The 27139-nt window shown below is 34.9% G+C and overlaps 1 protein-coding gene across 1 annotated transcript in view; it reads left to right on the forward strand.

The window, feature by feature from the left end:
- Nucleotides 1–27139, forward strand: part of NEK10 (NIMA related kinase 10) — a 77452-nt gene that overhangs the window by 32684 nt on the left and 17629 nt on the right. The window contains exons 24-30 of the mRNA XM_042817162.1: nt 5873–6002; nt 6605–6675; nt 10849–11062; nt 18188–18371; nt 18466–18552; nt 24810–24858; nt 26909–26946. Of these exons, the coding sequence (XP_042673096.1) occupies nt 5873–6002; nt 6605–6675; nt 10849–11062; nt 18188–18371; nt 18466–18552; nt 24810–24858; nt 26909–26946 (773 nt within the window). The remainder of the gene's footprint in view (nt 1–5872; nt 6003–6604; nt 6676–10848; nt 11063–18187; nt 18372–18465; nt 18553–24809; nt 24859–26908; nt 26947–27139) is intronic.

A 27139-nucleotide genomic window follows, 5' to 3' on the forward strand; every position in this document is an offset into this window, starting at 1 on the left:
CATTGTCACCACTATTAACCAATTTGCACAGATGAGTAGTCCGAGATGCTCTTTGTTTCGTGGAGTGACAGCTGTGCGTGGCCATCCAGAACATGTCTTATCTTTCACATCACTGTTGCCACTGCTGAAATGCATCACCCTTTACCTCATTGTGCTCACATCCTCTTTTTGGTTTCCAGAAACATTCAGCAAGTATTGAAAAATGTCAATGGGTTAAATTGTTTCAATGTGGAGGAATTCAATTACACCTCTTTGCATCCTCTGCACTTCCATGTCAGACACCATTATGTCAGACTGCCCCTCTGTTGCCATCTGGCAACAATATGTAACAGATATTGATGGGAATGCTCAACCTCTACTGCTCTACCATCACTACCCGCCTCTGATGTTGTGGGCCAATATAATAAAATGGGAGGCAATACTTTCAGAGCTGTTCTTGTATAGATATGTACAAATATACACACACACATCTCTATATATAAAACAAGAAGTGTTTGTACATGTAGAGATTTAATTCAGTTTAGACAGCATGAGGCAACAGAAACAGTGAACATCAGTGAGATTTATCCTCCCATTTTAAAGATACTTTAAAAATAAATGCTTAAGCAATGAAGTGTTTATTTGCTACTGCTCTGTGAGATTCAGAAAGAACTCGCTTTTACTAGCAATGAAGGTTTATATGTGTAAAAGCAGTGAAAATATAAAGTTGCTAGGAAAAGATAAAATATTCTATCAGGTAAATACATGAATCTTTCACTGTCAGATATGCATGCTCTTGTAGGACAAGTACAAAGATGGTAGAACACAAGTATGTACCTCCCTAGTCTACTTTTGAAGAAGAACACAGAAGCCCTCAATGTAAAAGTCTTCTGCTCTGTTCAGCAGATTTTTATATAGATTTTGTGCTCAGAAGAAATATTCTGAAGGTTTATACATATTTTATTAATTTAGTTATATTTTGATTAACTATTCTTTTCTTACTTAGAAAAGGATAAAAAAAAAGTTTCAACTGAACATTATGAACTAAGGCTAAACCTGGCAGTTGTTTCAGTAGAAACTATTTTTATTTCTATTACGGTAACCTCTTGGCAGTTGTTTATTATGTCCCCTCCCTACAAAAACAACAACAAAAAAACGGGGCCTGTCAGCTTCAGTTGTTTTTAAGACTGTGATACAAATTGCTGCAGTGAAATTATTCAAGTTAAAAAATAACTGGAAAAATAAAATCAGCTATGCCACTCCTAGGTCAACACAAATGTGTAAATACACATTGACGGACCAAATTAGAGAGCTTACTTGACTGGAAATAATTAATAATTAGTAAACTAACTTTCTTAATAAAGGAAGGTAATGCTTGCTCTAGAAAATGAAACTACTGAGATTATACTAAGGGGAGCGATAATACACAGGAAAGTTATCTCTCCTAGCTGACTTCACCCATTTTGAAATTACATTCACCATCTGGTGGCAGGAGGATTTATTACACTGTAAAATGGCAAACCAAAGACAGCAAGTTTCATCCCTGCCCTTGTACATTTTAAATATTGGTGGAAATGATTAATTTTCTATAGTCAAAGAGGCTTAGGATGTTTGAAGGAGTGTGTTTTGCGAGGAAAAAGCATATGTGTAATAGCTGTGTATAATAGTCTACAAATATAATTACTTAAGAATTTCTAATGAGAAAAATAAAAATGCAAGTTGGTAGATAATGCAAGAAATTACTATAGAATACTTTGGCAATAAATTTCAAAATAGAGAGCTGTGAAGGCAAAAAAAAAACTAGACACTGAAAATGCTGTTCCAGCTTTGTCACTCCAGGGACAGACAGAATAGACTACCTCCAAAAGGCTGCTTCTTGTAGGTGAGAAAAGCAAGTAGCTTTTAACAGTTTTCACAGAATCTCTTTTTTGAATTGTCAGTTGTATGGCTCCTGTTCCTTCTTTTGTTGCTATTCTAGTAATTATGAACCTACCATACGTACTAAGCGTGACCTATAGCTGACGGCAAAACATCCAGAGAAAAGATTATTATGAGCAACTTTTTCATTTTTCACCTTTGGGAAGCTAGGATGAGTAGCTTTTCTCTCTCACCACCTACTCTTCTGTGATTCAGAGGACTGATTATAGAGAAGCTATGTTCTTTTCATACTACTCTCCAAATACTCACAAAGCATTCTGCAGTAGTTTAGTGAAAAGCAGAATCTTTCATGTGAACTTAAATTTAAGTTCCTTCTTCTATTTTGCTGTAATGAGTTCTACCAGCAACTGACAACAACTAAAAGGGCAATCCGCTACAAGCAAGTATTATTTTATAGATCTTGCCTTAATAAAGAGATCTGAATATCTGAAGCTAATAGAAGCTATAAATATTTTTTCATTATATGGGACAAAAAAAAAAAAAAAAAAAAAAAAAAGTAAAGCTATCTTGTCTGTCATCTCTCCTCTTGTCCCATTTCCATCAGTGCCAGTTTGTATATCTCCATAGGGAAAGAAGAATGGGATAACCATATTTTGTACTCTTCTTGCCTCCAACTATATATGGCTTGGGTAGCTTCCTGAACCACATATGGTGCCTATGAGTATTTGTAGTACCACCAGTAGCTGCAGAAATGTCTATCAGAGTGTACAGGATGAATTGAAAGAATTGTTATGATACAAGCAATAATTATCATTCATTCCTAAAATCTTCTGCAGTTGTATTTGCTTTTATTTCTTTGACATTTTTTTTTAATATCGTAATCACCTTTCTGGGAGGTTAGTCTTGAGGATTCACTCTTTAATTAATCCATAACTGTCTAGTAGAAATCATGTCTTATTTGAAGGTATGCCTCGTATTACAGAGTCAAATACACCAACCTGTATTTACATCTGTCAGAAACACTGTTAGACTGAGCAGTGAGCAGTGTACCAAAACAATTCAAAATTGGCTTATTGAAGTTCTCTGCAGCATGAGAAATCTTCACCAGTTGTGTCTCATGTAAAGTCAGCCTGATAGTACTGAAAACATTTCTTAGAAGCTTTAGAAGCTCTAGAAAATCAATGCTGTTTTGAAAAAGTAATTCTTTCAGTTCCTTCCTTCCTTCCTCTCCAAATTCAGGACTTCTTCCTTCATACTGGAACATCTATCCAATAAAAACTAATGTGATCATGAGCTTATCCTGTGAGAACAGTCATATTTCATGTAGATATGTGATAGTGTTAGTGTAGAGAATCCGGAATCTGCTTGTGAAGTTCTAAGTATTCTTCAGTAGATATCACAAAATAGCATCAGTGGCTAAAGTTATAAAAGCAAGTTTGATTATAAAAACGTCTCCGAGGCTATATAGAGATGATTTGCTGAAATGGTTCTGTTTTATAAATAGAACCAATATTGATAAGATTTAATTTTTATTTGCTTTTTACCCTAATAAAAAATATTAAATTAGCTTCTAAATTGGGTCTTTAATTTTGCAAAAATAATTCAGAAGATTAAACAGATAACTCTTTGGATTAATTGATGACATAATCAAGTTCAAGACTCATTTTCAGGCTGTTTGTGTAGACTGTCATTATATGTGGATATGATGAGCAGGAGTGAGCTTTCTGAGAAGCAATTATAGATCAGTCTATTCAAGGATACTGAGAATTTAGAGAATTATTCTGCGGATGTATTTCTGTGTCTCTGATTGAGAAGAATTTAGCCTTGCTTTTGCTGTGGACATTCATTCAGCGAAGGACTCTCCTTGATACAATGCAGCAAAAGTAAGCTCCTGGCGTGAATATACAATCTGGAAATGAGCAGTGATGTGTAAAGTTAGAAGAAAACTGCAGTGAATATTATGAATAAGTTAATTGCAAGCACAAAGTGACTAATTTTTAAAGTATCTGCTGCCTCTCTTAATATCGGACACTGTGGGTATCATAGAGTATAGCATTTGCACTGCTGCTTTGCAGCAGTATGATCAGCCCCTGAAGCAGTGGTAATTTTTTATCAGCTCTCAGATTTTCTCCATTTAAGTATTTTATTTTTACACTGAATGCATTTTATGATGTGGACATCTGTTTGCTAGAAATTTGATTAGTGCCACTGTTCTATTTCATCCAATCCAGATCTCTTAATCTAAGAATCAAAGACCCGCTTTTACAAGTAAACCAGAGACCATACCAATGTCACTCCCTTAAATCATTATTCTGTACTTTTTACTAAGACAGACTTTTATAGGATTTTTATGGTATAAATGTCAGTCTGGTTCTACTCGCTCTTTCTGGTCTTGACCAGACAGTAAGAGTTTATACACAGTTGTCAGCTGAGTTAGATAAACTGTATGTGTTCCCACCATGCTCCTGTTAGTGGGCAGCAGAACACAGGAACAAAACTGGGATCTTTCTGTTTGACATCCCTCAATAGTATAGATCCAAATGGTGCAGCTTGACTGCAAAACTGTTTTACTAGTCAACAAGTACTGTACCTCACCCACGTTTCTAACTAGCAGATGGTGAGGTTTGCCTTTAGAACATGGTGAGGAATTTCACCACTTCATCACTTAGAAGTAAATAAATAATATTCGAAATTTCTATTTAAAATTCAAAAGTATTGAATTCATTAGCTATGAAAGCATAGCATCATATACATTTAGGATTTTAGAACCTCTGTATCACTTTTGTGGTCACATTATGTAACTTCAGTCATTTGCATTTTTCTTAAGTATTTCTATGAGACTGCATGTACATTAAGGTGCTGGCCATCTTCACGTGCTAAATATCAGACTTTTGTTCTGGAAGAAATGACCAAGTAGTATTCCTCTGTAAGTCCTGCTTTTGATTAAAAAAAAGAAAAGAAAAGAAAAAGGGATTAGATAGGTATTTAGAATGGGAAATCTTTCAGCATGAACAAACAGACCACATATTTTCAATAATTTCAATCAATTATATGTTCTTGTGGAACCATGTTAAAACTACAACCTTCATAAACCTATCAGCGCTGTATTTTTTTCTGTAACTTCCAAATCATGGTAGCAATAAATGTGTTTTTGCTAGCCACCACCCCAATGGGCTGATGTTTACTCTGACAGTCAAACTAGGTTCTGCCTCATACATTAATACAAGATTCTGCTGAGCAGGTCATGGTTTCTTCTGTATGTCTCTATGGCCTTCTGTCTTCAACATATTATTTCAGTGACTGCTATGCAAAACCACACTATCACCATCTGTGTGTTAAATTACCACATCAATCCTCACTCAAATGGACATATTTAATGTATCAAAATGAAAGTTCTTCAAGGCCCTCTGAAGAACTGGTATCACAGTGAGGAGTAATGACAGTCCAACTCTACAGAACGTGTTATGTTTTAACATTATGTTCAATGCCCTTTATTCATCTCCATTGCTCTACAATAGCAGCAGCAAAATTAAAGGGAAGTACCTAATGACTTTCACACAGGAATCTTTATCTTGCCTGATGAATTTCATCAAAAATGTCTGACCTGTCAGACTACATCACTTCCCCACAGTGACCTCCATTCTGAATTTGTGTTCTATTAAGATCACTTAATATCATTTCCACATAACAATTTATCTAAGAAATGTCAGCTAATTTGTTTAAATTTTTTTTTTTCATTTGTTTTGAACAAACTGGCAGCACACCTTCTAGCACCATATCCAGTCTGCATCAGTAACTGAATTTGTGCAGTACCTCTTAACTCCAACTATAATTTTGTATTTTCACTTAAAGAATTCGACTAGTAAAGGAAATGCAACCTTTTGGAAGTAACTGTATAAGCTCTGGAGGTATATTGCAGTGACTAGTGATTTTTTATTTTTATTTTTTAATTGAGGCTAATGCTAGGTGAAAACTATTAATTAAATACTTATGGTTTGCACTGCTTTTCACTTAGCCCTGAAGTTGTAAAGAGTGAGCCATATGGAGAGAAAGCTGATGTCTGGGCTGCAGGATGTATCCTTTATCAGATGGCAACTCTGAACCCACCATTTTACAGCACCAATATGCTCTCCTTGGCAACTAAGGTATTCAGATTTGCCAGATCAACTCACCCATTATTCCTACATGTGATCACAAGGTCCATGAAAATTCGTGTTTAAGGCTGTAGAAGCACAAAATGCTTTCTGCTCTGATGTGTGAATGAGCAGGAGCATTCTTCACAGAATCAGTTACTGTTTTTCCATTCTACTTGCAAAAATTGCTTGTAAATATAAGTACTTCTCAGACTGATATATTTTTATTGCTGCAATATGTGATAGGATTTTTAGATATAAAAATTCTTATCACTATAATATTGCGTTTTCTATAGGGTTGTGTATTACCCTGTAGAGTTGTGTGGACGTTTGGATATGATTAAAAATAAAAGAAGAAATCATTGTTTTTTGTAACTGTTTCCCTTACTCAGATATTACAGTCCCCTGATCTACAGTGGCTATGTACATTAATGTGGATACCTGATTAGAAGTGATATTTTGCATTAGAAGATGTGTTCTGAGTTATTTTGCAAGTTAAAGTTGATGATGTAATGCCTACCCATCAAATTGTTCCAAGAAGTATGTATTGTATGAAATTTCTAAATAAAACATTGAATTTTTTTTCAATTAACAATAGGTATTTTATTTTACAGATAGTAGGGGCTGTGTATGAACCTGTGCCGGATGGACTGTACTCTGAAAAAGTATCATTTACCATTAAGAGGTAAATCTTGTTTTGTTCTTGCTGCAATATTTGTTTTATTTGTATTATTTTTTTGGCTGACTTCAGCAACTGCTAGTATTTGTCTCTGAATATGAAATGTCTACTGATTTAAAGTAGTATGCTAGTAACATATTCAGTATAGGTGAATCTAACAACTGCATGACAGTGTAAGACAGTGCATTTCAGAGAATCATAGAATGGCTTGGGTTGGAACAGACCTTAAGATAATTCAATTCCAAACCCCCTGCCATGGACAGGGCTGAGATCTACTGAAACAGTCTGCCCAGGGCCCTATCCATCCTGGCCTACCTCCAGGGATGGGGCATCCACAGCCGTTTGGGCAGCCTGTGCCAGGGCTTCACCAACCTAGAGTGAAGGCTTTTTTCCTACTATCTAACCTAAATCTAACCTATTTTATTTTAAAGTTTAGTCCCCCTTGTCTTGTCATGGTCTGCCTGTGTAAAAAGTAGATCTCCCTCCTGCTTATAAACGCCCTTCAAGTACTGGAAGCAGTGTTTCTCCAGAGCCTTCTCTTCTCCAGGCTGAACAAGCTCAACTCCCTCAACCTATCCTCGTAAGGGAGATGCTCCAGTCTTCTGATCACCTTCCTCTGGACCAGCTCCAGCAGCTTCACATCTTTCTTGTCTTGGGTCCCCAGACCTGGACACAGTACTCCAGATGGGGCTTCACAAGGACAGAGTAGAGGGGGACAATCAGCTCCCTTGCCCTGCTTGCCAACCTTCTATTGAGGCATCTCAGGATACTGCTGGCCTTCTTGGTTGCAGGTGCACACTGATGGCTTAGGTCCAACTCTTTGCTTATCAGGACCCTCAAGTCTCCACAGCACTGCTCTCAAGGCATTCTTTTCCCAGTCTACTTGTTTAATTTCATTCAGTTCACAAGGGCCCACTTTTCACGCCTATTCAGGTCCCTTTGGATGGCGTCCTTTCATTTTTTTTTTATATCAAGTGCACCATTCACCTTAGCATTGTCAGCAAACTTGCTAAGACTGCACTCAATCACTGTCCACTGTCCAGGCCATTGACAAAGATATTGAAGAGCACTGGTCCCATTATGGGCCTCTGGGGACATCACATACAGCAGACTGGACTCAGTACTGAATTTTAATATGCCAGTGCTCTAGTTAATCCACTATACATCAGATTATTTTTTCTTCCATAGAATTACAGCATTTTAAGTAATGTTGAAGTACAGTTGTAGATCACTATATGATGACATTCACAGTTTTGTGACTGATAGTAGTACATTTCCTGCTACCTTCTAATTCTGTTCATGAAGAGAGAACATAGTAGTGGAGGAAAAGAAGAACCTGTATTTGTTTCACTCACTCATCACATATTTCGTTTAGTTACAATTACATGTTCCTGGTGTTAATGTAATAAATGTGTGAGGCACACTGTGTGAGTATAGAAAGTGAGTTGGTAAACTAAAAGATTTAGCTCCCTTGATTGCCCATTTTAGAAAAACTCCAAAAATAGCTTCAATAGCTTTCTTTTTCAGTCAGATGTTGAATTCCACTTCTCAAAAGCGCTTTAATAGTGCAAGGAATGTAATGTTTTTGTATTATATTTTCTGCATAAAAAGGTTTCTATTATTTAAGGACCCTGAGGATGAAGAAAAACAAAGAGCATAGGAACTAGTAGAATAGAACTAAAATTTAGAAGGTCATTAAATGTTTTGAATATTTACAAGTATGTGTATTTGGAATAACTGGATTTACTAATTAATTACTCACCATTTAAGAATAAAGTAGTATTCCCAAATGTTTCCAGAAAATACCTTCAAGTCAAGATACATATCAGTATTGATATGTATGTGAGAATCTGTTCCCTCTATCTTCTCCTTTTCATTCTTGATGATGACAAGAAACTCAATAGTGGAAATTTTTAAAGCTTTTTTTGAAGGTCAGCTATTGATTTACTCTTTATAAATATAGATACAGACATGTATTAAGTAGGCCTACTCTAAGTCCCATATAATTATGAGATTGGCTGATATATTAATTATTTACTAAGATTAGCTGGTTTAAATAGATGATTAAATAGGTATCTGCATGTAAAATTAACATTATTTTTCTCCTGTAATGTAAGCATTTTCCAGCTTTTCTAAAAAGCAGTGGGTAGCATGAAAAGTTTGTTTATTATCTTACTATGGATTAATCCTTAAATGAGATACTATGTCTAGCTATTAGTTTATTTTTGTGAGATACTTAGGTAGAATAGAGAGCATGAGAGAAATTCAGCAATAGGGAATTCTTACTGATAGTACAGATGAGAAAACATCAGAAATGAAGAAGTTAATTTCTGAGTAACTTTAACACAATACCTGTGAAAGATAAAAGGAATACGTTTTTTAAAAAAAAGTTATAAGGATTAGAAAACATTGAAAAGTTCATTTTATAACTGAAAAATTGCATTCAGTATTGTCATTATTCAGTATTATGGTCATTATTAAGATCCAATTTTATTGGATTAAACTACTTTAAGAGCGTTCTTTTTTTTTTAAAGAAAGTAATATTTTAGAAATAATACAATTATTCTGTGATACTTTCTTTAAGAAGGAGTGTTGGGTCAATGTATGCTAATTGGTAACTGTTACTCTGCATGCAAATAATAGAAAATTATCAGATCACCGGATTTATTAGATTTAAGACAGTTTATAGTGCATGAAGAAGTGTGTCTATCAGCTTTCAAGCCTTCTCTAAGTAAGTAAATGCTTTGAATGTCTTGAAAGATGGAGATCCTACAACCTTCCTAGACCCTCTTCCAGTTCTTGTTCACCTTTTAGATTAGAAGTAGTAATGCATCCTCATATCTAGTTGGACTTTCCTGTTTTGCTGCTTGTGTATATTACCTCTTTCCCTATCCCCTTTTAGAATTCATTCATTTAGCTTCTATGCTATCCCATCAAATAAATAGCAGTCAGCTCTGTGTATCCTGCTCAGGTCCCACTGATCAAGGTTTATTATCTCTCTCTGTATCAACTGCTCCCAGCAATTCAGTTTTCATAAGCTCTTTGAGAATTCATTCAGTTGTCTAGGCTATTAATAAAGATGTTAAAATTCTTCAGTCCCTGAAGAATGCTACTTTCAGCCATCATCTGGACTTTGCACTTCTGATAACACCTCTTTGAGCCAATAATTTCAGGCAGTTATTTACCTAACCTATAATCCTGTGGATACTGTGGAATATCACGTCAAAGACTTTGCTGCAGTAAAGGTATCCACAGCGTATACTGCTCTCCCGCTGTCTACAGAGCAGCTATCTCTCATCATGGAGAGCAGTCACACTAGTCAGATGTGTGATAATATTGTGTGACAAAAAGTCAATGTGTGATAACTGTGTGACAATAAATCCATTCCAGCTGTTTCCAGTCACATATTTGTCTTTTGTGTCATAAATACAGCAAGTATTTAAAATAATGACTGTCTGTTCCTGTAATTCCTGCCCATAAGCTCTTGACTATACCAAGCCAGCTGTTGACCGGCAAGCTGATTCCTCCCTGGCTTGACATTTTTCCCCTCATTGAAAGAATTGAGGATCGCCACTTCAGCTCCCTGTCCTTCTCTCTTCTATCCCAGTGCTCTGAAGTCACATTTGGTATTTTCAGAATTAGCCCTAGGGATAAATTGGTGTCTGTATGGATGAGCAGAAAGGGGGTAATGAGCCAAGGGTCAGATGAGTCTTGGTAGTCTTTCCACAATGGCCTTTGGTGTGTCAACACCAAAGCTTCTGTGTCGGACTGTCCCCTATAGGCTTGAGCAGAGCTTCTGGGCCCCTGTGTGTCCCTGCTGTGCTATCTGTTGTGACAACTTCTACATCTCTGTTATCTTGCTGTATTTGTTGCAATCTCAAATGGGAAAATATTGCTTGATAAATTTCTCACTACGAAGACTTCTGAAATAACATTTTTATAAGCTAGCAGATGTTCCCTCTTCAGTCTTTTTGTGTAAAATTATTTATGCCTTTCTGAAGTGCATCCATTTTTAATTTTTGAGAGTTTAAGAAATAAAAATTGTTCCCTTGCTAAATTTCTGTTTTGTCCCAAGTGCTGGCTGCCATGGTTTGATAATTATCAATGGAGGAATGCAGTGGTAGCAAAGTTTTTAGAAGGAAGTAATTAGCTTTCATTAGAGAATGTTTCTTTTTATAGGTGCTTGACCCCTGATGCAGAGAAACGTCCAGACATAGTGGAGGTCAGTTCGCTGCTGTCTGATGAGATGATGAAATATTTGGATGTTTTATCTATCTCCCATCTCATGTTGGAGAAGAAACTGGATCGGGAGAGAAGACGAACCCAGAGGTACTTCACGGAAGCAAACCGAAATGCAGCAGCCTGTCAACATCAGCTTTCTATTTTACCACAAGTAAGTGCATGCATTAAGCTTTATTTTTGTTTATCACTGTTTGCCATATCTTAGAAAATAAGGTAAAAAAAAAAAAAAAAAAAAAAAAGGAGGTAGAAAAAATAAATAAAACTGAAAAGACCAATTCTCTTAAAACATTTTCCATGCTGGATTTTTAATTTATTTTCAACTAGATATTCATTCACTGTTGTTTTTTTTTTTTTTTTTTTTTGTGGGCATCCTCATACAGCAAAAATAACAGTACCTTAAAAGTGCTTTCATTTCAATTGGAAAATGAAAATAGAAGTTATTATGGAGGTGCTTCCTGTTTTGATAGAATGTGACAGTATTTAATTACTAATAAATAGCTACTAATATTTAATTACTAATAAATGTTTAATTGCACTTGTGAATGAGATTTCACTACAGTGGAACATTGATAATTTTGGGTATGATTCTCAAATAATGGAATCTAGAAAATGGAAAATACATACATGATTTTAAATTATAGATTTAAAGAGCATTGATGCTGGTATTTGTTAATAATTCCTTACTGTCTGATACACTTCTGTGAATATACCTCTTAATGTTCTTTTATTTGCTACAGGCTGTTTTAAGCACTCATCATGAAGTAAATCAGTGTTTTACATGATGAACCAAACTTCTATGTGATCCTGGAGAATTTACTTAAAAAATACAAGCACAATTTATTTGTGTGCTAAAACCTCACTGTGATAATTATTGTTAAGAGCAGTTATAAAGTAAAATTATAATTTACACCACTGCTCTTGTCTGTCCAACTGTTATATCACTGTTAGAAACACTGACTCCTTTGATCATGGGCCAGTAGTTTGCACTGAAAAACCTCTGTGTAGCAAAGAGTTTTTCAGGAACACATTGTCCTGCACTCATGGATTTTTTTGAATATGTTTTCTTCATGTGTCTGATTGAGACTGTAGAAATTGTTATTAAAAGTACAAAATTTTTGTTTGTTTTATACCTTGTTTTCAATAAAATGTTGCCAATGGCTTTTAGGGAAGAATGATCTATCCAAATACTTGTATAATATGATATGACTAATAACTTTACATTGAACTTAGATTTGTATAAATGCATAACAAAATAAATGAAAAAAAAGATACACCTATGTACAAAAAGAGAAGGAAGGTCCCTCTGTATTCTAGGGTAAAATGGCTAGTCTTCTTAAGGAAGGAATGCATTAATTTTATTTCCACTGCAGTGGATATTTTATTTTGTATAACAAATGAAACAGATACAGCAGGAGAATCTGGGAAAGATCCAGAACTCCATGGAAACTGGGAGAGTATGGCTCACTAATGATAAGTGGAAGACCTGGCTGTAAGTTGTTTTAAATAAGACAGTATATCAGGATGGGATTTTTCCAAATATCTTAGGGGTGTTACAGTGCTTAGAATTAGAAGGAGCCAAGTTATTTCCTTGCTTTCAGCACTGAAGAGAAACTTTATGAAGTTGGAGGATTTCTAATAAAAAGAATAATTATTCCTGAAAATTTTTACTTACAAAAAAGGACAATATCCTGACTTCATTTATTAGGAAGAATTTCAAGCAGCTGATCTTCAAATAAAAACTGTGAGGTATGGACAGCCTAATTAATCTTAGTCAAGGCTCCAGCAAGTCCATAGCTAGGTAATTTGTCATTTTTCCAGGGTGTCAGAGAATTCAGTGTTTCTGCCATGTAGTTCAATGCTTTGTTGAAGCCAGCTACCTTATACTTTGTTTTCTCTCTACTGAAATGTACTTTTTGCCTCCTTCTTCATCCCAATTGTGTCATATTGTGAATGTCTCCAAAATAAAGAGCATGCTCTGTGTCCTTGCTTATGGAACTATACACCATATATCTTTTAAAGCCAGTATAGAATCTCTTTCATACATAGCTTAAGTCCAGTATAGAAACTGATCAATAGGCAGTGTGACAGACTGGTCAGCAGATGATGCTGAAGAAGCATAGACACCTCGCCTGAAAAATATGGCATAAAATCCATCCTTGAAAATAATTATAAAAATAAACAATAATTATCAGCTTTCACTTATATGATTTTATTTTTCATTGTCTTCCATAGACATTGTTGTTGATGTAATAATAGGTGCAGTTGTAAGGATAAAGGGTGTTTAATATAATTAGTGTTTTCTGTTCTGAAAGGTGAAAATTTGCTGACATAACACGGGGTACAAGGACCTAATACAGTAGTTGTAATAGTAGTAATTGTCTCTTGGATGGTACCTTTCATTTCAAGGTAGTCAGTATTATATTTTTGTACCCTGGGTAGGAAAAGATGGAGAGGAAAAAGGTAGTTTGTGCAAGGTGATCAAATAGACTAGTGGTAAAGTTGAGTTTCCTGACATCCAAGCCAAATCTAAACCCCAATAACTAATAATAAAAGTATATTTTTTATATTCTCTTTTAAAGATGTAGAAGAGTAACAAAATATGATTTTGATAGCATTTTTTGAGAAAAAAAAAAAAGCCCTGTAAATTTTGTGATAGGAATTTGTCAACTATAATATGTATAAGAAAATAAAAACCACTTACTCCTCCTGCTACTCTCAGCAGCCAGTCTATCAAGTCTGCCCATTTTTAACATATTTTTGGGGAGAAGCTTCCTTTTCTCCATTTCTGTGGAGTTCGTCTGGAAACAAATGGAGTTTGTCTGGTTTGTCTGGAAATAATGGAAGAAGCAATATAGCAGAACATTTAAATTTAAAGAGCCAATAATGGCTGAGGCAGTTTTCTGTCATCCATGGCATGAGTAATCTACCTTCATAATCCAAATGTAGATAATTAGAATACTGTATTATGTCTTTCCAAGACTGGTTTAGAAACACAAAGAGCATATCTAAATTCTACAAATAAGTTGAGACTTCTTTGTATTTCACTTATATCAGACCACAATGAAAATAACTGTGATGTATTTTGTAGGAATACCTCTAAATGCAAAACATGTTACTTCTCCCATTTTTCTATATCCACAGGAATCAATTCTCTTTATCCCAATCTGTTTCATCACTCACAGTGATGTGTGGCCAAAAGGGAAGAGTTAAGACTCATAGTTTACAAATCCATACCTTTGTAACCACTCTGCAGCCTACTAGCAACTCTCGTGATAAGAAAAACAGTAGTCAATCTATCCAGCTTTAAAAAAAGGAGGACAGGCTCACAGCTATTTGAAAGGCAAAGGAGATCAAAATGATTCAGCTGTTTTCATCTACTCGTTTTCCTCCACACCCAAGTTCATTTCTGCACTGTTGGCAGTTTGACCCTGCTAATAATAACAGTAGTTTCTAAGCATCACCACCTGCATTACAAAGTAGTACTCAAGTAGTTTAGTTTGGACTCATCTATTTTTCTTGTCAGTGTAGATACAGAAAAAAAAAATGGACCAATGTTAATTTTAGTCTCCTTTTTCTCTGGATGTGTATTTTATTTGTTCAGTCAATCAGTGTGTCCTGAAAGGAGGTGAGGTAGAGATTGGCATCTTATCCTGCAAAACTGGAGATAGAATGAGAGGGAATGGCCTCAAGATGCACCGAGGGAGATTCAGGTTGGATTTTGGGAACAATTTCTACTCCAAAAGACTGATCAGGTGCTGGAACTGGCTGCCTAGGGAGGTGATTGAGTCACTGTCTCTGGAGGTTTTCAAGAAACTTTTAGATGTTATACTAAGGGACATAGTTTAGTGGAGAAGCTTTGGTGGTAGGTGGATGATTGGACTGACGATCTTGAAGGTCTTTTCCAACTTTGGTGATCCTCTGAAAATGCATACTTTTTACTTTAATTTTTCTTAAAACAACTGTGCGTGAACACAGCGAGTGTTTTTGTATTGGTTGAAGCAAAGAGAGGGATTGACTTTAAATCACCCAGAATGTTACAGGTTATTGATGTTGCAGCAATATGGCCCAATCATGGGTGAGGTCACAGGGATGTCATGGATGCTTAGCAGTCTACAAGTCTTTTCTTCATCCACCTTTCACTCCATTGGTTTTGTTCTGGCATCTTGCTGTTTTGGAATTTATGTAGCAGGCATTGGAAAAAGGAACAGTTATTGCTTTTAAGGACGCTCCCATTAGGGATGAACATATTATGTGTTTAATTCAGCTTCAATGTATACGTCAAAGTACTTCAATAGAATCATGGAATTTGAGACAAGTCTGCAGTCCTTAGAGCTGCCTATCACTCTTGACAGGTGTTTCACCCTTCAGTCATAAAAATGTTTAGTGATAGAAAGTCTCTGTCATGCCAAGGAGACTATCGTGGGTTAGGGAACAGTTTGGAACCAGAACTGAATGAGTAGTAACTGCCTTTACTGTCAGTGATTGTATATCTGTCTCAATCTTTTATTCCATCCAAAGATAATGTGTGGAAAACTATGAACTGTCCTGAAGTAATTGGAAATCCTTGGCATGTCCATAGCACATCTGCACTATGCTATATGTTGTATCTGCAGTTTGTGTCTTTTTTTTTTTTTCTCAAGAAAATGTTAGTCTCATATTGTATGCTTGACACTTTCTATCTTTGTCTTGTTTCCGGGAGATATTAAATGGACATAAGCATGTACATAAGATGGACATCCCATAAATATGTGGGATGTATGATCCTGAAATTTCCAGATCCACTCTTAACTGTCATACAGTTGTTCTGAGAGCAGTAAGTTCAGCAAGTCCACAGAACATTAGATTTACAGAGCACATTCAAACCTATTACACAGTGTGCCCACTTCTCTTTGCAGGATTTCAGATGGTTAAGTCCTTCCTTTGTCTTGGGTGATCTTAAAGTCTAACTTAAATTGCACTTGTTACAGCTTAAGCTGCTTGATTTCTCTCAGTGGAAATCATGTGGAAATATGTCTCCTCTGTCATTTATTTTCTTTGGGCTAAATAATCAAATTCCATCAGTCTGACTTTCTAATTCGTGTCTACTAAGACCTCTGATTATCCTCATATCTCTCCATTGGTATCTCTCTATTTTTTTTTTTTTTTTTTTCAAGTTTAGTCAAAACTGAACTCAGTTACTCCTACTGAGAACCTTATTGGTACTGAGTAGAAAGATTATATAGTTCTTAGAGATTATTCTCCTCTTCACATATCACAGTGTGATTCTTTTTCATAACAGCATGGTATTGCTGATTTATGCTTTATATCTTACCCATCAAAATCCCCATATCTTTTCATGTAGAGATGCTGTCTGGCCAGTCCTTTTCCAAGCCTGTGCACACTGTTTCTCCCTGTATAGATCTTTGCGTTTTTCATCTTTAAAATTAGTTATTTTTTTTCCCCCAATTTCTCCTTTATGCCAAATTTGGCTTCAAAATCTCTCACTTGCCCTGATGCAACTCTGTATATGGTATGTGTGCTGTAATATGACATGATATGCTTGTGTGTACATTCAATCAACATTCCATCTAGACTGTCATTGGAATTCAGTGACTTGCTCGACAGTTTTGGACCTACGTCAAAAGAGATCCTGAAAAATTTTGCTGAATACCCATTTTCAGTTTAATAAACACTTGAAGTACTTAACAAGTTCAGTATAACTTTTCTGTCATATATGTTTACAATCTCTGGCTTGGATGCAGTTAAGAAACAGTAGTTTTCAGGATGTGCCTTCTGCTGTGTTCCAGTAAGGTAGAAATGCTTCATTGGACTGACTGGGGAAGAAAATTGCCTTACAGTCCAAATTGCTATTTACACACCTAGCAAGAACAGACTTACTTAGAAATGTATTATATGCTTCTTTTAGTATTGTCAGCACAAAGTGTGATAAAGAACAAGTGATAAATTATGAAAATCTATCAGGTTAAACAAATGACTATCTTTAATATTAAGGTAATGTCAGGATATAGAATAATAGAATCACCGAATGGCCTGGGTTGGAAAGAACCTCAAAGATCATCTAGTTTCAACTCCCCTGCCATGGGCAGAGTAACCTGATAGATTTGCATAATTTATCTCTTGTTCTTTATCACACACTATGCTGGCAATACTAGAAGAAACATGAATTTATTGATACACAACAGCAATAATATGAGAAGACTTGAAATGATTTATAGAGAGATCATAAAAGCAGTCTGCTTTCAAAATTTGTTGCATTCAAATAGGAGAAACAACAAGGATCAAGTATTCCTATTCTTTCCAGAGAAACTATAAACAAAGAGAGCAGCAGAAATAGAATTTTATATTCATTAAAGAACCCTTTGCTACAGATGAGACTTAGTTCTTAAATGTGACAGGCAGAGCAGCTCTGAAAGCAATGCCTCCTGTTTTATTATGTTGGCCCATGATATCAGAGGCATGTCTTGGTGTACAGCAGTAGAGGTAGAGCCTTCCCACCAATATTCTGTAACATTTTGTTGCCGTGTGACAGATGGCAGCAGAGGGGCAGTTTGACAAACTGGTGTCTGACATGGAAGTGCAGAAGAGTAGAATTGTATTTCTCCATGCAGAAACAATTGCACCCACTGACATCCACTGATGCTTGCTGAATGTTTCTGGAGACCAAACAGTGGATGTGAGAGCAGTGAGGTGCTGGGTGATGCATTTCAACAATAACAGTGACATTGACATTCATCTCCACTGGTGCAGGTTTTCATGAGCACAGCATGCAGGCTCTTGCTCAGTGCTGGTCAAAATGCACAGTTAATGGTGGTGACTGTGTTAAAAATAGTGTTTTGTAGCTGAGAATATGCTCTGTCAAATAATGTTGTACATTTTCTTGTGGTTTCCATGGAAATAAATAGTAGATAATATTTTGGAGTGACCTACATGTATCCCACATTTTTATTTTCTTAGCTGTGCTTTGGTAATGCCAGCCAGCATTTGGTCCTTTCAGCCTTGTGCAATCTCTCTGTTGTGATGTCACATCCCATCACATCAAGTTCACTTCATATTTTATTACCAGCTTGACTGCTGTGCAGGCTTTGTGTTGTCTAGAACTCAGTTGCTTATTATTATTTAAGATAAGATAAAGCTAATTTCCCATATATCCCATATTTTCCCGTATATGAGATCCTACTATCTTTATCTTGAGTCACGACTCTTTCATTTACAGGTTTTCTGATAGGTGCTGTATAAGAACAGTGTCTAACATTTCCTTTTTGCTCTTTGTTGTCAGAACCATTATGACAAGTTGAGACTTCAAGGAAGCACCATTGGAACAGTGAGTTGCCGAAGTGATTTTTCAGAAAACCTTGGCATCCGGGCAGAGAATTGTCATTCTACATGTAGAAAAGATGAAAAGAGAACATATGAAGAAATCCCGATAGAGGACAACAGCAGTTTAGAGAACTCTGAGAAAGGTAGTTGTTAGCAAAAAAAAAAAAAAGCATCGGAAATATCAGTATACTGCTCAGAAGTGGATTAAAAACAATTTGCTTTAATTTTTATTTGCAGATTTGTTCTCAGAATTAGATGATGAGCTCGATGTATTGGACAACTCAAGTAGTTCCAGTTCAAGTCATTTCAAAGAGTCTGCTTTTGGTAAGGAACTTTAAGAATGAGAGGGTCCAGTGCTTTCTAATGGCAAAATAGTCACTTATTCTAAAATGCTAGGTTGTTTTATGATTCATTGCAAGGTCACCAGCTGTTACGGCCCTAAGTAAAAGAAAACTAAAACAATTGTACCTCTATATCATGCTATATATATGTATAATTCATTTTACATCACATTTTCTTTATGTAACTCATGCTTGTATTTTCAAATAATGGCTATGAAACCCGGAATATTATTGAGAAACTTGACAATGAATTTGGTTTTAGATTTGAAGCATAAAATAATTGGAGTGGATAAGAAACAAGAGACATAATGTGAAAACTTTTGTCTCAATAACAATAATTCTATGCATATGAAGAAATGGAGTGCCCAGTTAGTGGATGTAAAAAAAAAAGTTGATAGAGGCAAGATTTAGCTGTGTAAGTTCATTGAATGCTATTGCAGGAATGCTTAATGTTTAGATTTGAAGTAAGAAGGAGTTATGTGACAAAACACAGCATTCATTCTGCCTTTATTTAGGATAAAAAGTTAGGAGTCACCTATGTCAAGTGTTAAGTAATAGATTTTGGATTATACTCAAAGTATGAAAAAAAAAAAAGTGACATCAGTAGTCACTGTTGGCTGCTTGCTCAAATATGACCTAATTATTAAATCCATGAGCTAATTATTAAATGAGGTAGGATTCTGATTATGTTAGTGGAAATTAAAGAACGTTTTATACTAGAAGAACAGTGATATTAGAACTAAAAATAATCAAAGAATGCCATTAATACCATTAAGTTCTGACACAAAATCTGTGGATCCTTTAAAATGTCCTTTTAAGTGTGAAGGGATTAACAAATTTAATTGGTACGAGGTTCCAGGCTTCGAAACCATAAAATAACTTAATCTGTCTGTAGTGCCATTTACTAGCTGGACCTCCTTCAGATTTTGACCCAGGTACTGAAGAAATGTGACTGCTATGAATCCAACTGTCTAGCTATTACTGCAGGGCTTATGAGTGAATTCTACTTAAAATCCATTAACATCATTTTATAATTTGAACCAGAAAGCCTAACATTCTGCAGGCTGCATGGCTGCTCAGCCCAGAGTTAATAACCAAATTATTCTTGGTGAATTTTTTTGTTGCTCTACTGTGCTAAGACTGTAACAGCATAAGGTTACCAGATAGAGAGAGGCATAGTGTGACACTTAGGTAGCACTTAGATCTTAGATCACCTGTAGTTCTGTTTAATACAATGAATTTAGCATCAATTGCAATAAATGCTGGCAAATTTTTCTTCTTTTCATGGAAAAGGAAAAGATAATATTAACAAAATTACTATAGATTCCAGTACAGCTTGGGTTATGCTCCATTGATTGCTAGTAGTTGGCTCACAATGTATAAATTATCAGACATAGTTTTGTCAGTCATATCAATGTTACAGGGGAGAATGTGACCAACTTTATCTAACTAACTCAGAAAGTGCTAACGGGAAAAGATGAGTTTAAATTACAGGTGTATTGATTGTGATCATAATCACTAAATGTTGAAAAATATCCCTCTAGTTCAGAAGTAGGTGCTATTTTAAAAAAGATGTGCTATGCTGTTTTGTTTAGTGGTACAGAAGCCGATATGCAGATAGTTTGCTTTTTTTATAGTCCAAAAATTGTAACTGTTTTTTAATAACTTAATACCTCTGCTTTTTAATTATGCTTTTAGAAAAAGACTTTTTTTCTTAGTTTAGAAAGCACAGTTCCACAAGATCACTTTCTTTAGCAATTCCTAAAATTGTCAGAATCAGTCTGTATAGAATCTGAATAACATATTCATGCTCCTTGACATGATTAATTCTACAGGAGCAGATTATGCACATTTCAGATGTATAGAGGCAGTAGTAGAAGAGGTATTTCTTCCCACTCCCTGAAATCCTTATAATTTGAAAAGATAAAGGAACAGAGGATAAAGTCATTGAGTCAAAAAGCAATAAAAAGTGATGGTAGCAGCTTATTGTTTGTATAAATTTTTCTTATTTTAAAATTAAGAAGTTTCCCAGCTGCATCTTGACTTAATCATAATTCTTTCTCGTTATTTGCTTTTATTTATGGTGTAACTGTACTTCATTTCTACTAGCAAAAGCAAACAGCAAGAAAATATGTGATATATTTTAATGAATAGTAGTTCACTAAAGCTGGAATGTCAGTTGACAGTAAGAGAGAATTTAAGTGTATATTTCTGGGAAGACCTTTTGGAAAAAAAATTTCTTTCCTTGAATCATGTTCAGTTGCACTGCAGTGAGGACAATGTACTATTGTAAATAATGCTTCTGAAAGGCATAGGAAGACTAGTTGTCTGCAAAATATGCTATTAAAAAATCCTACTTCCCAAGTTTGTAAATATGCCTGTCCTCTGACCTTCCTCACAATAAAAAGTTAAGCATACAACAGATCAATTTCAGAATTGCTCAGTTCCTAGCTTTTCATGAGGCTCAGAAGATTTAATGCACACATAGTGCTGTCACTATTCTGTATCTTGCTCAAGACTGTTTCTGTTACCTCGTACCATTTGTGCATCTAGCACTGGGAGGAATCCTTGCTCTTAACTGGCTTGTGACCAGTAATCAAAGAAGTTGAGATTCATGACTCCTTTTTCCTGACAAAATTTCTGAAATCAAATAGTATTTAGAATTCTTATTCAAGAGACCACAGATCTGCCAGAATATTCTAGTAGAATAGCTTTCTAAGACTCTCCTTTGAATTTCTTCGAATGTTCTGAAAAACTATTTATTCATACAGTACTAGAACTTGAGTCTTGCGCAGATAATGCTCAAACCAGTCGAAAGAATACAGTTCAGTGATTGGAGATTTCCAAGACTAGGATACTGTCAATATTAGAATTCTACATGTACATAGCAAATGATGGGGCACTGAAGTAGTCATCCTTTAGCTCTGACTTTATTTTTGTGAGCAACAACAAACTTGTTAGGAAATAAATACCTATTCGGTGATGTCAACTGCTGTCTGGAGCTGTACTTGCATTTACAATCTGCACTTAAAAAGCAGCTACCTTGTGTCTTGTAAGTTCTCTGATCACAGAGCTTTTTGTATTTTTCAGAACAGTTATAGTTCTGAAATACATATATTATAAAATATATATGTATAGTGGTGGATTTCATGATTTGAGAAGTTACTGCTTCTTTAATTAAGGCTGTTCATTCAGGAAGATGGTCTGTAAATCTCGATTTAATTTTCCTATCAATGATTACACTTGAAAGTATTCTCAGAGGGTTTTTTCTTTTTTTTTGTCACAGTAAAGTGAAAGCCAAAGCAAAAGTTTCTATCTTTCCAAGTTTTTTTCAACTCATATCACATTGTAAGCTCTTTTCTTGAAATTATGTGATAAGATGCCTGCAAGAGAAAATACTGAACTATATTGGAACATGTCTTGATTATTTGCTCTGATGTCAATGAATGCTGTGAAGTTACTTTTATTATATAATCTGTTAAACACTGAAGTACCACTCAGAAAAATTCTTGGTGACTCATCTGATTTTTTTAAATTGTCCTTAAGGGATCTTCATAGAGCTATTCAGAACAGGAAGGCTTATGTGAATCAAAATCTTTGGTTCTTGTGTGTCTTTTGCATCCTAGCAACGATGGGCACAAAACAGGGAAGACGCAGAAGGTCTATGTTTCATTTTCCAGGAAATAATCAACTGAGAAATTCCCTCTTGTTAAGCATTTGAGCAAAACAGAAGTTGCCTTACTCTTGCCATCCATTATAAAGGAGTAACCATGGTGAAAAGAAATATGATCCAGTTAATACATTGCGCTGAACGTCAGAATTTACTATGTGCTCCATTACTTATGCTAGTTAACTTTCCTACACATCTGTTTTTTCTTTCTGTCTGGCTTAATCTGATTAGTATAACTCACACAAAAGACTAAGGATTATAACCAAAGTCGATAGTGTTTGATGGGTGCACGTACACACATGTGAATATGTGTTGTAATGGCTTTTAGATGTGTCAATCTCCTTGTCCTTAGTAAATGAAGAAATTATTCCAATATGTTTTTGTAGTGTCTAACATGAAGAGACTTCTCTCCCTGTTGTGGCTGCTCAGTGGGGTTCTAGCATGAGTGATAGTAAGGGAGCTGAAGGGTATTGACTGGTGTTTAGTGATATTCTGCAGCATGATTTCTAGTTTTCTTTGGTAAATTTTAATATGTATTTTCTTAACTTCAGCATATGAATCAGAAAATACTACATCTCTGCCATGTACAGTGAATGGTGAGGCAGTCTCTGGTGTGAAATACCATGTGCTTGTAAATATAAGCTGGCAGATTTGCAAGTCAAATGTTATGAGTCAAGTAACTGATCAAGAAAATTATATATAAGCTTTTTACTGGTAAAGACCATTTATTTGAAACAGAGTATAGTATTTCAGATCCAATTTAGTATATGAGTACTGGAAAAAGGGAGTTGTTTTTTAAAAATTTCAGGAAACAGCTGTGTTCAAACTTAGCATTCTAGCCACGTGCCTTCCGTTACAGTTTTTCTTCTACATACATTTCCTAAATATATTATATTTTTTGATATAGGAAAATGCCTTTTGAGTGTAATTCAAAAGCAATCTCAAAAAGTCTCAAGCAATGTTATTCAGGTTCAATAGGAGATTTTATTTTGTATTTGTATTATGGCTTCTGCATCCAACACAGGTAAATTATGTATTCCATTAATAGGAACTGTCATAGCTTTTTCTTTTGAAAGTCCTTGTTTGCTTTCTAGATACTAGGCGCTGCGTTTTCCTATCTATTGTGTTGAAGTTAATTGAAATATCTTTACATCTAGAAGGGAGTACGTTGTTTGCTATCGTGTATAGCAAGTACTCTCACAAAACCTTTTGGTCTAACTGCTACGGAGTTTCAATGGCTGTTTTGCAAACATGAGCAAGGAATAAAATAATGTTTCTTCTTTCCTTTCTTTCTTTCAATCTGTGTGTCTCGTTTTAAGCAGACAAGTTTGATTTAAATAAAAGGTAAATAATTTAGGGATGGGTTTAAATGAATTCTGGGTGACAGAAGCCAGCCTTCTGCAAGATTTTTTTTTTTTCATTCAAGACAGAGCATCTTAGGTAAGTAGGAAAAATAGAAGATTTATATTTCAGTTCACATCTGAAAATGTGGTTGAACACAAGAAGGTTTAAGATTCTCAGAAATATTTGCTCTCTGAAAGCTATTATTGTTCTAGAACTAATGACTGTAGTAGTAATACCAACAGAAAGTAAAATAGTGAAAGAAGTTTGTTGTCTTTTTCCTTTTAAACCACATTTGAATGACGAGGTGGCACTATTCTTGTTTTATAGGAATGCTTGTGATATTATTAGTGTGGAAGAACATCTTATGTAGTCAAGAAGGTGGGGATTTGTATTGAAAATTATTGATTGTATGGGAAAAATAAATTTCCTCATTTTCTAGTTAGACCTTTGGCCAGATGAAATATCTTTTGATTTAAGCATATATTTATTCCTCCCCTTTCAAAGTGAGATACCATGTAGGATAGAGTGGCCTCATGTCAAAATTAGTGTCAAATAAATGGTTTTGTAGCAATATGTAAGTCTCAGGCTTAAGATAGTAGCTTAAGACAAATGCTTGCTTTAAGACAATACTTTCCAAGTGCATAAATAATCAGTTTCACCAAATATTACTCACCTTTTTCACATTTTTAGGCAGTATGCAATACATGACATATATGTTCAGGTTCAGTTTTATTGCTGATTGGGTGTTTGACCAATACCTCATCATACTCTTGTCTTAAAATCAGTATAATTATTAAAGCAGTAGGTTTAAATAGTTAACTAATAGACTAGTGGCAATAAAACTCTGGTAAAACAAGCTTTAGAAACCCATCCAAGGTCCTCCTAGAAAATGGGCAAATATTTTATATTCTTACACAGACTAGAGATGCTGTTGTGACTATGGTGATAGCAGTAACTGAGTTGAGTACTTAATGCTAACCCAGATACATCTGTGGTCCTGCAGTCTGCATGTGTTCTTTGTTTCAGTGAAAATCTGTGAATTCTGCAGGGTTGGAAGTAAAGCACAAGCTCATTTTTGACACGTCAAACAGCAAATGTGAATCTAGTTTGTCTACCCCTGATTTTTAAAAGCTATTTTCAAAGCATATCTGAGAAATAGAAAGAATTATCTTAGATTTATATAATTATTTTTGAATGCAGAGACAATATTTATGCATTTGTTTCAGGTATCATAAAACAAAACCTTGGTACTTCTGAAAGACAACCTCAGATTAGGTACGTACTATTTATAATTTTAATATAGATTATATAAATTGTCATTGTTATGATCACTTACAGTCAGTAAATTCACAACAGAAAAGCTGCACAATTACCTCCATTAAACAATTCCTTATTCATTGTTACAACTTCATTTTGTATCAGCCTACAATATTTAGAGTGCTTTAAGACCCTGAACATGCTTGCGCACAGAAACTTTATGTGAATAATTTAAGGACTGGCATTAAACTGATGAAGTTTTATAAGCGGACATTGCTACATCATCATTAAAATGATATAAGTTGATTAGAAAATTCTGGTTTTGAATCTTTTCACAGCTGTTTTTTCCATGCAAAATTGTGTTTACATGTTTGATATTGTCAAATAATATCACATCCCTTTGATTTCATGTAGACCTTCTATACAAACTTAATTTTTTTGAATTCTGTAGTGCTGCTCATTGCTTCCAAAACATAAATGAAACAAAACAAAATATTGTATGGCCACTCCCATTCTCCCTGCAAAGATCTTTCTTTTCCTGATGTAATTAGTTCAGAAATGCCTCAGATGCATTCTTTATCAATCATTATTTTTTCTGGTGTCTTTGTCCTAATCCGTAGATTCTGTTCCTTATAGCTTAATTACAGTTTTTCTTTCACATGCAAAAAAACCTCCTGATTGTTTTCTTTTTAACTTTTAACTTCCTTATGATAACTGCATTGATCCCTTTCCCATTTCTGTAGGCCCAGTTGTACTTAAAAAATATTACTAAACATTTCTTACTAAGCTACTTAATAACCTCTTCCAAATCAGGGTCTGTTTTCTTTATCTGCTATTTACCACTGGCACTTAATCTAAAATTAATCTTCTTAAAACAGTGTTTTTCTGACTCTATTCTCCTATTTTTTTAAACTATTTTTAAGGACTTTTCCAAGGATTGCACATGGCTTTATCACCTAATCTGCTGTCTTCTTAATTCTGCATCTTTTCTTTGCATATTCTTATTCATACCTGCAAAATCATGCTACAAACAATGAAATTAGCTTTATATCATAGCTCATCTCTGTAAGCTCATCTCTGTAAGATCTTTTTTTTGACCGTGAAGCTTACAGTTGAGTTCTGTATAACTACAAGGAAATTTGTCTGTGCTTCTAGTTCTACCTATCCTGACCAATAATACCTTGAGATCTGAGCCTCTGCTTTAACCTGCATGTCTCTCAGACTTCTTACCTTCAAGAATATATTTACATAAGAATATATAAGAATAATATAGATAAGAATATATATTAATATATTTATCTAGCTGTTCTGCCTTTACATCTCTAAGATATAATCTTTGCTACTGAGTAGTCTGCTTAAATTGATGCTTGAGTTCATAGGACTGTCATGCAATCAATATCACTGTTGCACTGCATACATTTTAGTCACTCAATTGCCCTTCAAGAACATGTTTACAAGGCACATTTCTATACCTTTACCTTCAACCCTATCACCATCTGTGCACCCTTTTTCTAGCTGTGCTTTACCTATCGCTTTATTTTTGCTTTCAAAGATGTTCCTGCTAGGAGCATAACCATCCAGTTGGTCACTTATCACTCCCTAGCTTTCCAGCTTTTGTCCTGTTATAATCAGTAGTGGCAACCCTCAAGTGGCTGAGTGCTGAAGCAACCACCTTTATTTTTTCTCCATCTCTGCCCCTTTTTAAACATTGGCAACACCATATCTTTCTTCATAGCTTCTTGAAAATTTTATTATTATATATTCTATAGGAAAATAAATATGTCTAATATAATAGGAAAATAATATATTTTCTATACTTTATATACTTTGTAAGTCAAGCTACTTGGGACAAGTAAACTTTATTTGAGTTCTGAATGAACAATCAAAAACTAGTGAAATGGGGTAGACTTTGTTTAGAGGAAACATGAGTAAGATCCAGCAAATATTAATATTTCCTCTACAGCCTCTAATGCCCAGCATAACTACAACAATTTTGCTCTGAGTTCTTCTTTGTTTTGTGTTGTTGGTGTTTTTTTTTTGTCCCTCTTTTGTTCTATTTTAATAATAGAGACTATATTGAAGGCCTGGGATCAAGACTACGACCAGGTAATTTTACACTTAAAATAAAATAAAATTATAATTGAAATTAAACTTAATAATTTCCAATTAAATTTTTTTTTTTTTCTGTTGCTTATATAATATCTACTCTTTTATTTCTTCAAATTCACTTCCACTTCATCTCATTCTGAAAGTGCCTTTACTCCTGAAACTGTCTCTACTCATGCACAAGGCATGCACT

This window comes from Centrocercus urophasianus, unplaced genomic scaffold (assembly GCF_019232065.1).
Source record: "Centrocercus urophasianus isolate 14NV4802_14NV808 unplaced genomic scaffold, USGS_Curo_1.0 seq_16, whole genome shotgun sequence".
NCBI lineage: Eukaryota > Metazoa > Chordata > Aves > Galliformes > Phasianidae > Centrocercus > Centrocercus urophasianus.